At 41.2% G+C, this 17,226-nt stretch overlaps 1 protein-coding gene across 4 annotated transcripts in view; it reads right to left on the bottom strand.

The window, feature by feature from the left end:
• Positions 1-4,296: 4,296 nt before the first annotated feature.
• The window catches only part of RASA3 (RAS p21 protein activator 3), a 136,099-nt gene continuing 123,169 nt past the window's right edge, over positions 4,297-17,226 (bottom strand). For 2 of the 4 annotated variants that reach the window (XM_068419989.1, XM_068420006.1), the window contains exons 19-25: positions 17,113-17,160; positions 14,298-14,404; positions 13,267-13,349; positions 9,587-9,798; positions 8,699-8,802; positions 6,740-6,923; positions 4,297-6,140 (exon numbers count right to left, since the gene is read on the bottom strand). In XM_068419989.1, the coding sequence (XP_068276090.1) occupies positions 6,065-6,140; positions 6,740-6,923; positions 8,699-8,802; positions 9,587-9,798; positions 13,267-13,349; positions 14,298-14,404; positions 17,113-17,160 (814 nt within the window). In that variant the 3' untranslated portion in view covers positions 4,297-6,064. The remainder of the gene's footprint in view (positions 6,141-6,739; positions 6,924-8,698; positions 8,803-9,586; positions 9,799-13,266; positions 13,350-14,297; positions 14,405-17,112; positions 17,161-17,226) is intronic. The other 2 variants (XR_011049829.1, XM_068419998.1) reach the window with 2 other exon arrangements.

The raw sequence follows: 17,226 nt of genomic DNA, 5'->3' as shown, positions 1-17,226 counted from the left end.
AGGCAATACTGGCTTCAAAAGAAGGCTGTGTCACAGACAGCGCTGCGCATCGGTGATGTTAATGGGGAGCATGAGGTGGGATGGTGCTGAAAGCAAGTGGATTTGGAGCATAGCTGGGAGATGCATTCGCTCTGGTGGCAAAGCTATCTGGGGTGGTTTGTCCCCACCTCATCAGGTGTGCTGATGCAAGTGTTTGTGAGGCTGCTGCAGACCTGGTCAGGGAGATGGTCCAGGTTTTTCCGGAATCTCCCCTCTCTTTTAACAAATCCCAATTATTTCACTGATTCAATTGCATCAGTACTATTAATAGGATACTGAACCACAGCCAGGGTGGGGGAGCAGGAATCTCTTTAAGGGGACTTTACCACAAGAGAAAACATACCATGGGGTTGTCCTCATAACACCGTGGCTCAGCAGGAGACAAAGCATTTGCATCTCCAGACATCACAGATGAGCCTGTCTATTTTTAAATTTGCTTTTCTCAGCTGTGAGCCTCTCCAGTCATTTCTGTCACGGGCATAGGATGTCATGGCTGCCAGAGGATGGCTTCTGGAGAGGACAGCTTCTGGAGAGGATGAGAAGTAGGAATTATAGCTGAGCCGTCACACAGAAAAGCTTGCTAAAGAAAGCAAAACACAAGGTGTTTCAGGGTGGCCTTTTTTTGTGCACAGTTTTTGTTTTCATCAAGTATTTCCCTTTTTCTTCACCTATAATTAATAAAATTCACTTCCTTCATTCATCAGCAGATTTCTCTACACAAACATGGTGACTACAGTTTTAGTTTCCACCCCCAGAGAAACACACGGCTACACTTATCCAAAGTGCCTTTCTTAAATCAATTAATTTATTCACATCTCTGGTACCTGATGGCAACCCTGTGCACCATTGTCACCTCTATCAAGGCTTACTTGTTTTCATGTACGAAGAGTCCGTATCCAGGCAGTACATTTGTTGTGCCCTCAAGTGAATAATAAAAACCGTATTTCCTTTCGCCAGCAATAGTGACAACTGTGACAGAGATTAAAGAATTTGAGTTAATTTAGTAAAATTAGTCAGACACCATAGAGGCCCCACACTTGTGGGGAGAATTTGCCCTGACGTTAACCAGAACTGTGTACATCTGGGGTATGTTTTTGGTAAGATTCAGCATAGCAACATTTTCAAACTAGTAAAAAGACAATTTCCCTTTTTATTATTTAAACATTCTTTACATTTAGCCCAGGCTGCCGGTGAGCCTTTTGTTTAATCAACACATCCACATTAACTTTGCAGGCAAACCTGCTAACACCAGGCAACTTTGTGGTTAAAAGTAATAGCTCTGCACAAACATGATAAATCCAATTACCTGAACATTTCAGCTAAATCAGAGTGACTCAAATGGAGCAGCAGATGAAAAAAAAGGGAACTGAAAGGGAAAGGCATGTGTGATTCGTTTAGGAGAGAGATGTGTTGGCTTCTAGACTCAGGATGAACCTCCTAGGATCCTATTTTATCTTAGGTTATTTTAGGAACCTAGAACTATTTGCTCTGTGATGGCTTCTTCCAGTCTTTTCTTACACAGCCCAGATCCAGAATCTTACACATGTAGGAATACAACGCTTCTGTCTTAAAAACTTGTCTTTTCTTCAGCACCCATGTGAGCTTTGGAATAATTAATTTACTGTTTAATGACATTAGCTGAGAACAAGAAAGAAAGGTCTTCTCCAGTCAGCCTGATAGCCTTTGTTTCCTGCTGTAATGAATACAGCTCGTGGGAAGATGCTGCTAAACTTTTTATCTCCAAGGACCACTCAGCATCAGTCCCAGCCTCCAGCTGCACACTGCCCTATGCCACAGCCTTCCTGCAGCATCCATTTCCTGGAGTTAATAATGGGAACTTTGCTACTACTCTCTACGCATTCTCCTGCTATCCAGGCCAGCTTCTCACACAGCCCTTTATAAGCATGCTTACAGGATTACAAGTTGAAGTGACCTCCTTGAAACTACACGGAATATCGCAGTGAAGGGATGGAGACAAGAATCTCATCAACGTTCAGGTGCCTCAGACGGCTGTGTTGCACAGCCCGGTGCCTTAGTCCCAAATCAGCTTCTCATGTAGACAGAAGTTCTCACTGGTTTCTCACAGCTTCTCAGATGGCAGTTGCTGATGCTTACTCCCATGGGTCTTGGAAGGGTGTAGTGGGCCCTGGGTTCTCTTTGCCTTAACTGCATGCCACACCCATGGTACATCGAGCTTTTCTTTTTTTCCATTTGGTGATTTTTACATGGAAACGTTTCCAAACAAGAACCTTGTTCTTCAACCCTCTTATCCATACACAGACCTCATTAAAATCTTACCGGGTGAAGAACCAAGTGCCACTGGTTCCAACAGAGCTTTCAGACGTCATTGGCATGTGCAAGGCTTGTCACTCCTGCTGCCCAACCAACTGCTTCTCAGCACAGCTTCGGACACAACAGTCACAGAATGAGAAGGCCCTAATAGTGATTTGCCATCACTGCAGCAGCTCCTCTCCATCTCTGTTCCATCCACCTAGAAAACACGCACACAAAAGTAACAACATTTTATCTGTCAACTAAACTCCCCTCCATTGCCTTAGGAAACTAACAGGAAACTTGACTTGGGGTGTGCAGTTTCACAGCTGCATCTCCCACTCTGAACTCTTTACTTCTGAAATGCACAAAGACATTTGCCTGGCCAGAGACACCACCTCCTTCAAACTGGAATGGACACAGACCAGGGCCATTTGGGTCCTGTTGCTGGCTCAACTGTGCCCTAATGCGCTGGTTCAGCAAGGGAGAAAACAGGCAGGAGGATCTTCTTTGGCATCAGGAGTCTCAGGAGAGAAGAACCCGACTTCCAAATTTTCTTTCTGTCACAAATAATTTTTTTGCCTTTCACGCTGAGTTAGAGGAGAGAAGGAAAGAAAACTGACCTGACATACTTACTCATGACTATGCTTTATTTTTTTTAATGTTATTTTCTTCATTCTAGATATAAAGGATGCTGTCCCAAGTGTCCCTATCAAGTCATCTGTCTTGTGGGCAGGATTTGCTGAGTATTTCTGAAGGTAACATCAGAAACATGCTACAGACAGACAGGAGAGAGGCTAAGCAAGTATTGGAAGCCCAGTTTTAACACAACCTCCTCACCAACCCTGTTAATTAAGTTATGCCTAAGAAAAGCAGATTTCAAAGATTTCCTATTGACTTAAGCTAAGATATGTTAGCAGGAAAACAAAATTATTGTATACACTGAATGAGATTGAGTGGAAAAGAGACAGACCTGGGGATGGTGTTACAGTAATGCTGCATTTAACTCTGCTCATTTCTTAAAAATCCTGAGTCAGTTTACTACCTCATCTTACTTAAAACCTTGTTTGTTTTTAAAACAAGGTTTACAATTCCTCAGCAAAAACACACACTTGCATAAATGTGGTCAAGTTCACCTTCACCAAGATACAGGTGATATGTCTTCCACCATCAGTTCGGTTTTATTTCCTGGCTGTGGTTTATCTGTTAAACCACTACTGTCACTGACCTAGTGTGTACTTGCAGAAGCTCTTCCCCAGAACCTTCCCACATTCTGGTGACAGAGACGCCTGATACAGCAGTGGGAGTTACCTTGAACACGAGTTAGACTAACACATTCCTCAGTGAGCCAGTAAACAGCTTTCTGTCCCAGAGGGGCTGTTGCCTAGCCTTCCTGCAAACACTCCCCAACAGAACCAGTGAGTGCAGCTTGTCACACAACACCTCAGAGTCAAAGCTTAACTCACATGAGCATCCAGAGAGGACTGGTAAGCTCCAGAAGACTGAACTGCACAAACCTCCACATGCCCAAGGTTTTGCCACAGAACAGGTCCTATTCAGGAGGGTGGTGGTTCCACAGGGTCATGAGCCAATCGACACGCAGGGTGCTGTGCTCTCAACTCTTTCCTCCTGTCCTTTCAACATGGACTCACCCCTCCCTCACAGCAACAGCTGTGTAATAACACAAGGAACCGGCTCAAAAGGCTGATCTAGCTGAGTGATAACTGCCGCCTTTGCAAGAGCAGTTTGTGGCTGGCTCAGGTGCCCAATCTGGTTCACTGCAGAGTACCACCGGTGCAATGCTGACCCAAGAAAAAGGGTGAGGATGGGAGGAGGACCGAGGATGGGACTCAGCAGCCCCAACATAGATTGGTTTACACTCACAAGGATCTCCATCCATGGTTCAACTCTGAACAGTGGATGCTGTGCCAACAGGCACCCCTGGTGACCCCTGTGAATCTAAACAGACTCCAAATGTGCACACAGTTTTCAGAAATAAAACATTTTTTTAATTGGCAAGTAAAACACACATTACAGGTCATTAGTATTTTATAAACAATATTAAGTTACAAATACATGTTAAAAATTGCAGTTCATGGCAGCTAAAAGCTTGGAGTCCAAAACGCATCTCTGCAATGCTTCATCACTTCCCTTTCCCCAGTCTGCTGGGCAAAGATGAACAAAAGATCATTTATCATCTACTAGGAGTTGGTCTACTATATAGTCAAACATAAAGAAAACCTCATTCCTAAGAGCATCACTAACAAACAGAGGCAGTCAACGTACTTCAGCCATCTTAAATAATGTCAGATGCAATGAGGACACAATTAAGAGTTACTCTGTAACACTTTAAGCAAAGATACAGCTACCTTCACATTAAACCAATAGTTCAATGCTTTCTGTTCCAATTCAGCTTAAAACCAACGCTAGCTTCTACCCCACAGAAGCTTAAAGTCCATCATGCAGGCTTCCGTGCCATCAAAGCTAGGTGTTTGTAAATCAGACCCCTATACAAAGGAAAGTTACGGTGTACAACTAAACAGCATACATAAATACATATCTTATATTTAGCAGATCTTTATTCCTCTCCTTAATGACTTTTGTTGGTATTAGTGAGACACACAGCTCATTCCATTCTCACTACATTCAGAATATTAACAAGTTACCATTATGCATGTTAATATACTAAATATCCTTTAACAAGTCTCTTTAAAAAAGTATTTAAAAAACATTTTTTGAAAACTAGAAATCTATTTTCCAGAAAAGCAAGTGGTACTAGGATAGCATGGACTCCAGTGCTTAAACATCCTTTCAGAGAAAACCCATCTTGATGGCTTCTGTGCCTGGGAGTCAGTGTGTCTCAGCTGCCAAACTCATATTCTATTCATCCTTCTCACTGTGGTGGTAAAAGGTCATCAAAACCAGCTTACCTTGCCTTTCAGTTGGCAGACTTTCAAAGATCACCATTCACTGGACTGCATAAAAGAGAGATGTAGCTTTGACATAAGTTCATTTCTTTCTTACTCATATTTATGAGAGTCAGTTTTATTATATTGCTGAGACTGCTTCTTCAAAACCAAAGCCTGCTGAATGTGTCTGAAGAAATGACTTTGTATCTCAAAAATATCAAGAGTACCATTCAGAACTGAATTTCTACTAAAAACTGTGCACATTTAGCAAAAATTATGCTGCTGTAAAAACAAAAGGCCTGCTCAGAATACAAGTTACAACATAAGAGATTATACCAGAGGGTTTTTTCTCTGCTTCTTTCTAAATGCAGGCATTAAAAGTGTTACTAAGCTTTTCAAAAGAGAGCACACAGGGGTGTGACATAATATACATTAATCAGGAACAAAAAACAGTAACAACCAACCATTCTAGAAAACGCTGCATATTAGCAGCATGCTTGGTTTCTGAAACATAAGGAATTGCATTGGAGTTGTCCAGATGAAGTCCACACACCTCGATCATTGAACTGATCACTAGATTCCAAGAAACCAAAGCAAATTTAAAAATACACATGACAACAACTGCCTAGAAGGCAGAGTTTTATCATCTGTCAATAACCAGATGAATAAAGTGCATAGCAACTATTATAACAGTTTCTTGAAAAGAGAATACATCTAGCAAGTCTCAGAGTTTGTAAGCTTGACACTTATCCATACATTTTGCTACATGTGTGGCTTCCCTTTTGTTTCGCTGTTTAGCTTCACTGATCGACCCTTCAGCACTGTCCTGTGATTTCCTTTGCACTTCATATGGAATGTGCTGAGATCTCTGACTGCTGCCTGATGTACGTCTGGAAGCTCTTGTCACCAATGGGATGTTCTCTAAAAGAAAAGAAAAAAAAGGAAAAGTACTATACATGGAACTTTCCGTCAGGACATCAAAAATGTCAGAACAGAAAGTGAGCAGACAAAACCTTTTCCCTAGTTTGATTTTCGAAGTTGTAATTGTAATGATAATACCGCATCTTACTGGAACTGGAAGAACGGATTGAATTGCTCCTCTTCTTTGTCAGCCACGTGCAGAATGCTCCTTTATTCACATGTACACAAAATACAGTCATGTGGCTGTATCAGCCACTCTTCCCATTTTTAAACCAACATTCCAGAAGCAAGTGGTAAATACATGCATCTTCTGGGATTTACTGCTCATTCCACGAGCACAGGTTCAAAATTAAAAAAAAAGAAAAACCCCCCAAACCCCCACACTTATTTTTATGAATGAAACTGAATTAAAAAGTAAGCATTTAAAAATTCCTTACAGTCCGTTAAAATATTGAGATATCAATCCTAGGTCACCATCTTACTTTGTATGTATTTGCAGGATCTCTTCTGAACACAAGTATGGTGAAGGCTAGAACATAAGCAAGGGAAATACCATTTCCCAGGATTGTTCCCCTGTTTGGACGACCCATTATACTTACTGGCTTCCATATTTTGTCTTCTTAAATTTATCCCTCTTATATTGAGCGTGCTCCTGCTCTAAAGTTCCAACACCTTCAATAATCAGCTTTAGTGTTTTATATGTCTCCTTAGGGTCATCAATGATGAATGTAGAATATTCTTCCTCTTCAGGTCCATCATACACAGATTTGCTGCCACAGGCCTCTGGGGAAAAAAATAAATATGGGAATAGGTATCAGATAGGTTGGGGAAAAAAAGTTAGACAAGCAGACTAAAAATACGCAGTCCGGGGTTCATACAGTTCCTTGGTTTGCTTCCATATGATCACCACAGAATTGTGGCTGACATCAACAGCAACAGCAGCAGGAACAGTTCCCTGTCCTTTTGCTTGGCTGTTGGTAGGCACAGAGGGTGTCCCATGCCTGTTCCCTCCTCCTCATCTCCTAAGGGAAGGGCAGCAAGCCTGGCAGCTGCTCCTGGCTTGGTGTGAAGCTGTCCTTCGCTGCACAGGCAATGCTTTCATCACTATTACCCCTAGCAGTGCCCCACACACACACTTTGGGAACTCAGACACGGGCCTAACTCTGCCACTGTGCTGCAGGGTTGGCCTGCATGAAGTCAAGTATTCACCTGTCAGAAGGACAGGTTTCATCCCTAAGCAGCAAGTACAGCACTGCACAACAGACTGAATTCAAAACAATTACAGCCTGAAGTAGTCATGGAAGATGTTTTACCACATTACCCCTAAAAGATTCATACAGCAAGCATAAGCAGAATATGTCACGACTACTGCCTGGCAGCCTGCTTAAGGACATAGCCTAAGAAGGGGCAAGTAATACTACCTTCTTATCCTACCAGGGAGCCTTCCTGGCTAAGAGGTCTGCACTCTGATTACACATGAACATTTGCAACACATTCATCACATGATTTACTTCTGCATTGTAGCTGAACGTATTAGAAGGGGAGAGAATATTTTACTTTGTCTCTATTTTTCCCTTGCTTTGTAGCTTTACTGCTGTTTCAGTCTCAGCTTCCGAGCTACCTTCCCCTTGCTGCACTGTCTGCACTGGACCTGCGTCCTTTTCCCCAACACTGAAACTCGATGCTGGCTCTGGCAGTGAGGATTTGGAACACGGGAAAGCTGGGCATTGGTTCAGACAGCTCGGAAGTGGTGGGGATCTTAAGTTTGCAACTGCATGGCAGCCAGGAATGGATTAAAGTGCTTTCCAACCTGTGTGTTTGACACCACTGGCTTATCTCATATTATAAAATAAAGTCCTATTTAAAGATCAGTGCCACAGTGAAGGCTTCCCTGCCATTCCCTGTGCTAAACTGGGATTTCAAGTCTGGCACCATGTATACCGGATACTTTTCTTGGCATGCCTACCAGTACTAACTTCCTCTGCTGTCTCTTCTTTGTTTTATCCTTCATGTCATATCTCTTCTCCCCTCAGCTCCTAAGGGCTTCCCAGCCCAAACCTCACTTTTCAATGTTCCACGGACACCCACAGGTCATCTTTCGCTGGTAATTCCAAAAGAGCCTTCCTGAGGAAACCATTTGTATCCAGCCTGTTCTTGGGATCTGAATCAGGGAATGTGCACATGACTTCTGGTAACACAAAACCATGCTCCATTGAAACCTCAACTTTCCTGGTGCTTCTTTTCAGGATCAGTAAACTTCTGGTTTAGTGCGCACAGATTTATCAAGTCAGAGCATCCAAGCAATGCTCTGTGCCTACGCTATTTTAGGATGCTGTGGTTAAGACCGTATTTTAATCAACTGTTTATTATGCAAAGAACCGAAGTTCATACAGACTATGAGACTGCACACTGCACCAAAAATAGTTCAAACAACTGCCTCAAGAGAGCAGAAGGGGAAACTAAATAATGGCCACTGTGTTCTAGAACGTGATCCCATTTTTCACAGGTATTTTTGCCTTGCTAAGTGTATTAGAGATGCAATGATCTTTCATCCTCACCTTGCATTTTCTCCAATTTTGGCATATACAAGTTGAAAAGAGAGTAGATGCGCTCAGTTTCTCTATCTCCATCTATATCCAGTTGTATATTTGCTGGCAGGCCTCTGTAAGGCATCAAGAAGAGAGGCAGAAGTTATATTCTAAACAGTATATTATTGCACAAAATGCACTTAACAAGGGTGAAAGTAAAAGTGAGTACTCATGAAAGCCAATAGATGGTATGTAATGGAGCTCAAAATTTCCTATTTTTCCCCAAGAGAAAAGGTAGACAAGTTCAAATTTCTTTATGCCTAGATTTATCCAGCACACTTTCACTCTGGCTTGAGAGAGGACTGTATCAGTATCCAGACATTTTGGCGAATTAGTCTACTATAACCAGATGGAGGAGCCAAAGCACTGAACTCCTAGCTGTCCAGGTCTTATATTCTGAGACTAACTACCACTATAGACTTGCTGCTTCTCTCCGTTTAGATGAAAATAGTTTCCTACAAACCAGACAGTGCCTCTTCATGTAAGAGAGAGCATGAGTGGGCCCCTTAGAAAAAGATCAGTTTAGAATTAGATCTAGAAGCAGACAACTGTCTGTTTCAATTTACAAACAGGACGTTGAAGGGATTTCTGCCATTACTACTAATGACAATCAGAACTAAAGTATCTTACATCCCACAGTCAACTCCTATCAACATCTTGAACTCTAAAAATGCCAACATTTTGACTGAGATATGCAGATACTGACAGTATCCAAAATAACAATAAAGATGGCCTTTGAAAACACCACGACGCCTGCGCACCTGGCAGATCTTGGTAATTGCACACCTGCAAGTCACACTGCAGAGACGCACACACCCCTGGCAACACCTAGACCAAGGGCAGGTTACCAATCCTTACCCTGTGCAGGGTGTGCAGCCAGGAGTATTATCTGCAGTAGCTTTACAGCAAAGCCAGTGGCCATTAAGATAGGCAGAGGGGTGGTAGACCGTGAGGCGCTTCTTGTTGCATTGGCTAACTTTAGTGAGGATATCAATCCAGTCCTTGGCCTCCACGCAATTATTTGCTTGGATATACAGGACTCTTCTTTCAGGCTGGATCACCTGGAACATCTGCAAATAAGGAAATATGCCACAGAATAAACCACCAGAGTGAGTTGGTGAACCTAAGACTGGGCTCAGACTGATGATTTATTAAAGGAAAACCACAGCATACTAGAAGAATGCACCAATAAACACATTTCAACACAAAACCAAGCAGCAAATGTGCCCTTAAAACAAGATGACCTTTCACGTGGTACAAGGAGTAAGATACTGTTCCTGTAGGAGACGATTTACAAACAGCTAATATCAACTTGCTGGTTGGGCCTCAACAAGATTTGTTGTCAGCCTCAGGGATGCAATTTTAGTAGTGCTGCAGCTCCAAGTTTTGGATGGCTGACAGAGTGACCCAAGGCAGGGCTGAAAGGAAACGCTAGTCAGCAGGGGGCAGAAAAGAGACTAGTAGAGTTTGGATTCAGCCTCAGCAACAGCTTTGCTTTAACGCTGCCATCTCTAGTCTTTTAAACACCTATTTCAGCATGATTCTTCCCTTTTAATAACTTCTACACTTCTGCACCCAAGTATAGCTGCTATTAGCAAATCACAGCAACATAGTTTCTCTTTCATCACCACAGGGTGGTTCAAATTATTACACATTAATTCTGCATTATAGCTTGGGCACTGAAAATCTAAACTAGAGCTCTCCTGCCTGTTCAAAACAGCTTTCAACCTAAAGTGGCACAATCACATTTATTTTCCTCCTCTTGAAGAAGCAAGTTTCTGATGCACAGCCTTGCTGCTTGATTATACTGATTATGCACTGAAGATAACTAAGCTGAAGTTAGTGATCTTAACTATAAAGTTTGGAAAGGCAAATGTCAACCATCTTCATTTCTTCTAGCTTTTGCAAATACTTAATTTTAATGGGCTTTCCTCTCTCTCTCTCTCTCTCTCTGGTATTCCTAAAATTATCCTCCCCCCTCTACTTCTTCATTTGATTATTCAAATCATTAGACATTGCACTGCCCATATGTGGAATATTATTTTCCAAACAGCTGGTTTTTCTGTGCTACTTGAAAAACAGTCACAAAAAAAACCCAAACCACCCCACCAGAATTGAAATTCACTTTTGTCTATTACAAAGACCTCAAACATTGGCCTGAATTCTGCACCTAGCTGGTCAGGAGAATATTGCAGATGGGCACTAGGCACAATCTCTTCTTCCCTTGTGACAATTCTGGGTACACATCCTTCAAAGTAGCTTGCAAATATACTTGCTAATTTGTGAACGAACAGGTTTTTTAATTACAATGTCTCTGCTAAGAGGAAAGGGAAGCTCCAACAGTAATTTCCCTGGATTTAGTATCCTTATAGATGTCAGACAATAATTAGAAAGGCGCAACACACAACAGCAGCGTAGAAGCTGCTGGCGTAATGAGTCCAGCACTGCCAAAATACACACCAAAGAGAGAGTCCTTTTAATAAAGCTTTTCAGGACATAACTGGCAATTTGAGTCTAGGGAAGAGGGAAGGAAGGAACAAGGAAGACAGGAGTGTGCAGCTCAATCTTCCATTAACAGGGAACTACAGGGAAAAGAATTTTAATGTCCTGCTGGGTAAACGGAGCCTTCTGCATTGCAACAAAGGAACAGATTTAAGGAGTATGGCTTTGTGTAAGGGGATACCAGCCTAAGTGAACTAACATATGGCAACTGTTACTGAGAAGCCCACAACTAAGCCAAGAATTTCAAGTGGTTGCAAGACCTTTAGACTACCAAAACCACCAGTTGCTTCTCAAACAACAGAGAAGACCTGAACAGTACTTAAAGCCACCCCCACACCCCTCAAACTGTGCTTAAGGAAGATGAAGACTACTGGCCTTACTGCCAGACAGGCAGTTGTATCAGGAGTGATGAAGACACTTGGTGCAATTCAGAGCAGATACATAGGGAGTATTTATAGAAAATATGGATCTTTAATCACACTTAGCACCCATGATGGAATATCCATTGCAAATACATCTGCTGTGGTGTTTCGAGAATTCTGTTCTTGCTGCAGTATTCTGTTTATGTAAGGTGAGATAAATGGGAATATATTAGCATGGGAAGGTGATAATGGTATTTTCTACTGCTTATGGAAAGACTCGGAACCTTACTTTCCAGAATGGATGTAGTCACCTTCATTTCCTAGGTAATACTGAATTTAAGCAACCAAAATAGTGCATAGTTGCTGATGTTAACAATAAAGGAATTTTTTCCTATAATAAATCTTTACAATAAAGGCATATTTTGGATGCATTCTAGCCCAGTAGACACAGCAAAAGTTAAAGACTGCTGTCACTGAAGATCAGAATTATAGCTCAGCTCCTCTCCACACACAGTAAGTTTTATCTCAACTGTGTGGCTACTTTTAGTTCAATCAAGTGATTTTGCAGAGTACAGTTGGCAACAGTTCATTGCATGTTACAGATGCTTTCTGATAGCTTGAGAATTATTTTGCAGCTTGGTTGCTTTCGCCTACGTAATTAACATGAGTTATAAACACCAGAGCCAGCTACAGTATAATGAAGATATGCTCTAGAAGCAAGTGAACTGAAGTTTATTCCATCTTTTAACAGAGATACCAAAATAATACCTGAAACAGGGAAAATACTGAGGAGTCAAGTATTGTATTTCACTTTAACAAAGTGCTGTTTGAGGAACGTAATATCTAGGGCAGCTTTGACCACCACCCTGCATGGTGCTCACAAGCAGTGTAGATGGCAGGAAAGACTTACAGGCAGAAAAGCTAAAAGACAACCATTTATGTGTATAAAGAAGTCTGTAGCAGATGCATGTTTAGAACTGGGAAACACTGAGCTGTTTTTTTTATTTTAAAAAAAAACTTTTTAAAGGACTGTACTTAGCTTTACAAGCAGAAGAGTATGAAAAAGGCTCCCAACATCACCTAAACTGATTATGTCTAAGAACTGTTCTTACACAATGGATGGTAAGCCTTGCACACAGAAGTTGGCAGTAGTGTTCCACGCATGAGAAATACAGCTGTATTTTATTCCCTAATGTGGCAATCAAAATGCTAAGCCATACTGGCACAGCACAGATGTTGTTTTGGCACATGACCTAACCCAAATATATATATGGACTTTCATTAACCAATAAAGAAAACCTTATAGCTAAGAAAGAAGATGTGATCCTTCACAATTATAAGCAGCCAGTTCCTTCCCAACAGAGAGGTCTGACAGAAAGGGAAGGGACTCTATTATCTCACCTGTGTCTGACATTATGGAGCCCAGACAGCTGATCAGCAGTGGTCAGTACTGAGTGTGCTGCAGATCATGAAACCCAAGGACTGCTGACTGGGCTGTTAAGAATCTGAATGGGCTGTACTTTTGGAAACTCCTGCTACTATATTCAGAACAAGCAGCTGTGGTTGTACATCTTTCAACAGAAACCCAATCCAGGTTACAAAAGGGAAAAAGATGATTAGGCTGGTGGATCTAGACCAGCCTAAAAAGCAAATTAATGAAGATGACCTACTTACATTTTTCATTTTAAAGGATTCCTCCTCCAGTCTTTCCACTGCCAGAATGTTTTCAATTGGAATGCTACACAGAGGGTGATCACCTGCAGAACACACACACACACAGATACTGAGCAACTTACAACTCAACTTCACCCTCTGCCCTTATTCTAAGGGCTGATTCTGTTCCTTTGAAGATCATTTTGACTGCACATGAAAAAAATCTTTCACTCAGCAGGGATTTACTAGCATGGTCCTGAAGCATTATCTTAAATTAATTTCTCTTTGCAGCTGCAATAAGTTATGCTAGCAAACCTCTTAGAAACTGACTACTGCAGCAGGACACAGCATATTTCCTGAGAAGGTGACAATGAAAGAAATCATTCCTGTCAGCTCAACAGAACTAAATTGATGGTGGTGACATAAGATCTCAAAGTTGAGTATGAAATGATGACTGGCATGATCTGAACGTGTTTCCTTATCTTTCTCACTCCCTATGTATTTACATGATGGAAGGAAGTGATATTTGTTGTGTACTACTGAACAGACAGGAACAATTTGCAAAAAGCAAGATCCTTGATATTAGGCAACGTTAAGTGAACACATTTTTGCAAGTTCAAAGCTTGCAGGCAAATCCCTGCCTACTTCAGCCAGTTGTGCCAATGTACAGAATTTATGAGAACAAGCTGAGATGCGTCTACGAATGTTCAATACAAACCAAATCCCAGTGTAAGGTATTTGTATCCTGAGTTTTGTTTCCTTGGACAATCTACTAGGTAACTGTGAACCCTACATACGATAATGACGACTGATATTAAAAAAATATTATCAAACGTCCTGCTTATTTATAGGGTACTGTGCTATCCAAGAAGCTTTTCTAACAGTCAGTACAGACACACTAAAAAAAGGGTAAGAACATACAGGCTGACAAGCTTGCCTGCACTGTGCCTTCTACAGTTACAGATCTAGATCTCAGTGTTCTGTTCTTACACAATCCTTATGTTTAATCTTCACTTTAATGTATCAAAAGAATACTGGCAAATCTTTGTTACCTTTGCTTTTCTGATAGGTAAACTCATGGTTTGTCAGGCGAAACCATCTCTTCTTGAAGTTTTTCATGCCAAATCGTTTTCTTCCTTGTGCTCTCTTGATCATGAACCTAGTAAACAGGACAATAGTTGTTAAAATACACCAGATTTATATATACATGCACATAAATATATGCATACATATAAAATATGTATATATGCATATAGATTTATACATATATATACATACATGACAGCACTTGCGAAGCTTTAGGAGGGGACAATGTTTTCTAATTATTGAGGCCTTATCTTGACAAGGAAAGGAAAGCCACATTTGGATAGGTTTAGTGCATCTGTTAGTTAAGCCTGTCCTTTTTCCAGATCTAAATAAGGGGGGCAAGACATGTAGCTTGACTTGTAGTCTACATAGAGGCTCTAGTTAGTCAGCTGAACTGCAGCTTGTGTGCTTTCCTCAGTTACAAATCCAGTTAAATGGTTTCCTACCACAGCAGAAAAAGGGCAGAGCATGGTTAGTGTGGCTCTGCTAAGCTTGACCTGTTAACTGTACAAGCTTTTTTTAATCTTTTTTTTAATGCTGTGAGAAAGTTGAAAAGGTTTAGAGTATGATTATAATAATTAAAAGGCAGGTGTAAGGCCTCTGGAGCTCAGGGACTGTACCCTTACATGCTTTAGTCACTCTCAAGATCTAGAAATAAAATCAGGATGTTCCACAGCTCCATCTGCAATTGATGCTGCAGTTGGAAACGTGTTTTCAATAACATACAAAGCAATCTAATGGCTGAAAGCTACAACCTCCCTGTCCTCCCTTTTTTGGCAGAGGAGGGGCATTCATTTAGTGAGTTGTCAGTTTTAACTAAGCTCAAACTGGAATTAGCTTACAATAAACTGTGATGGATCCAGCACCTTCCTAATCACTAAATCAATCCAAAAGCTTCAAGGTGACTTTGGAAAGCCTGGTGACTTCATAGTGCTCAGCATCACTTTTGGTGGGAAAAAATGTGTATGCATATGCAGTAGAGAGTTAATAACAGCTACTCTAGACGTTACATTAACTACTGTGCAAAATACAGCACTGTATAATGGACTCAGTAAAAACTACTTACTACAGAGTAGTTTTTATCAAGTAGGAAGGCACTATACAGCACAAAGAGCACACAGAGAGAACAGTGAATGATTTGTTTGAAGATCTTCAATAGCAGAGCTAAAACACTTAGAGAACAGCTAATACTTTTCTCACTTCTGGTATCTTCAGTTAGAAACAACTACATTGCATCCAACTGAACCGCAGGTCTGTTTAAAGCTCAGACAGAAACCCAAGTTCCTTCAGACTAACTGTTCTGTAACCAGCTGGGCTGGTGCCTGCTGCCCATTCCAAGTTGTGTTGGCAAAAGCTGACAAGCACTGTATACAGCAACAGATTTTTTTTTAAACCAGTTAGTTACACACCTCTCATTCTTAAAATGGTCAGACAGTTACTGTCTCGGTCCTTATTCTTGGATTACTTGAGAATTATTTAATAAAACCATATGATTCAGGTCATCACCAGGCCCACTGGTGGTAGTCTTCATATTTCAAGAGTACGGCAAATTTCAAGGAAAGAGCAGATATCCTTGGGCTGGACAATACACTCTAAGTTCGTTTCTCTTCTTTCTCATGCCAACACTTAAAAGGTGACTTAAAACTGCAAACTCCTACAGAGCCCTCTTTGAAAAATGCGAACTCTACTGCAGAGCGAAGAGCACATTTCTAACTAAATTCTTCATAGCTGACATAGCCAAGAGAAGAATGTGCTTTTATTTCCCACAGATAGGTGACAAGCATTCAAAGCCACAATTTATAATGTCAATTTAAAGGATTTCTTTGTTTCTAACATTTGCAGAATGTGTGAGAAGTCTGAGCACAAAGGGAAAAAGAGTTTAAGATGAAACCCATTTCAATGGTGGGTGGTTGGAGATACTGTTTCTTCTCACGTTTATGGTAGACCTGAGTTTGGATCTGCCTTAGCCTTGCCTGGAAGCATCAGCATGCCCCTTTCACCTACAAGAACAGCAGGACTGGTTCTCCTCTTAATTCTCTTCCTTTCGGAAAGAACCAGGCAGACAGCTGTTAAGCGGCGATGGCATGGTCAATGCCAGCAAACCCAAGTGCCGGTGACTAATCTTTGGTACTGTACGTTCATTCAAAAGTACATACGCTAGAGCTTTTCATCTACATACTCTTAACAGAAGCAAAGATAGATTAAAAAAACAAAGGCAAACAAAAACATTGCAAAGGCAAACAGAAACCCCACTAACCAGCCAATCAATATGGAGAAGAATCAAATCAAAGGCTGTGAAAATTCCCACCCACTCCCCGTGACAGAACATGGCAATAATGCAAAATGTCAGGAAAAATAGGCAGCTGAAAGCCAATCCTTAACCTTGAGAACAATTTACGTAAATGCTACTTAAGAAGTGTCTAGAAAATGTATGGCCACTTCTTAATCACTTCCAGTGAGTTCATCGGGATATATACACTGAATATTAAGCAAATCTCAGTGCTTCTTGGAGCCTCTGCCTACAGATAAAAGTCCTTTATTCTCCATTTATAGCAAGTTTTTGTTTTAAGGAAGGAAAAAAGGAAAAAAGAAAAAAAAAGTTGGTCAACATCAAGAAATAGAAAACAAAATGTTCTCTGCTGAGTTTACACAGGCATTTCAGGATTGTTAAACAGAGTACTTCCTCCCTGAAGTCAAGTCAGACAAGCCCATTGCTGCGAAGGAAGGACATGCTGTCAGCCAGTAGCTACAGCAAAGCACCAACTGCCCCTACCATCTTACCTGCATGAACTATTACCATCAACTTTCTTTACTGTTAGTTTAAGAGTCCTTACAACAGCAGCCACAGGCCGAGCAAGAGAGACAGAAAAAAAATCAGACAGGAGCAAAAGAAAG

The sequence above is a fragment of the Nyctibius grandis genome, chromosome 2 (genome assembly GCF_013368605.1).
Source record: "Nyctibius grandis isolate bNycGra1 chromosome 2, bNycGra1.pri, whole genome shotgun sequence".
Lineage (NCBI taxonomy): Eukaryota > Metazoa > Chordata > Aves > Nyctibiiformes > Nyctibiidae > Nyctibius > Nyctibius grandis.
This window is presented reverse-complemented; position numbering and strand designations above follow the sequence as displayed.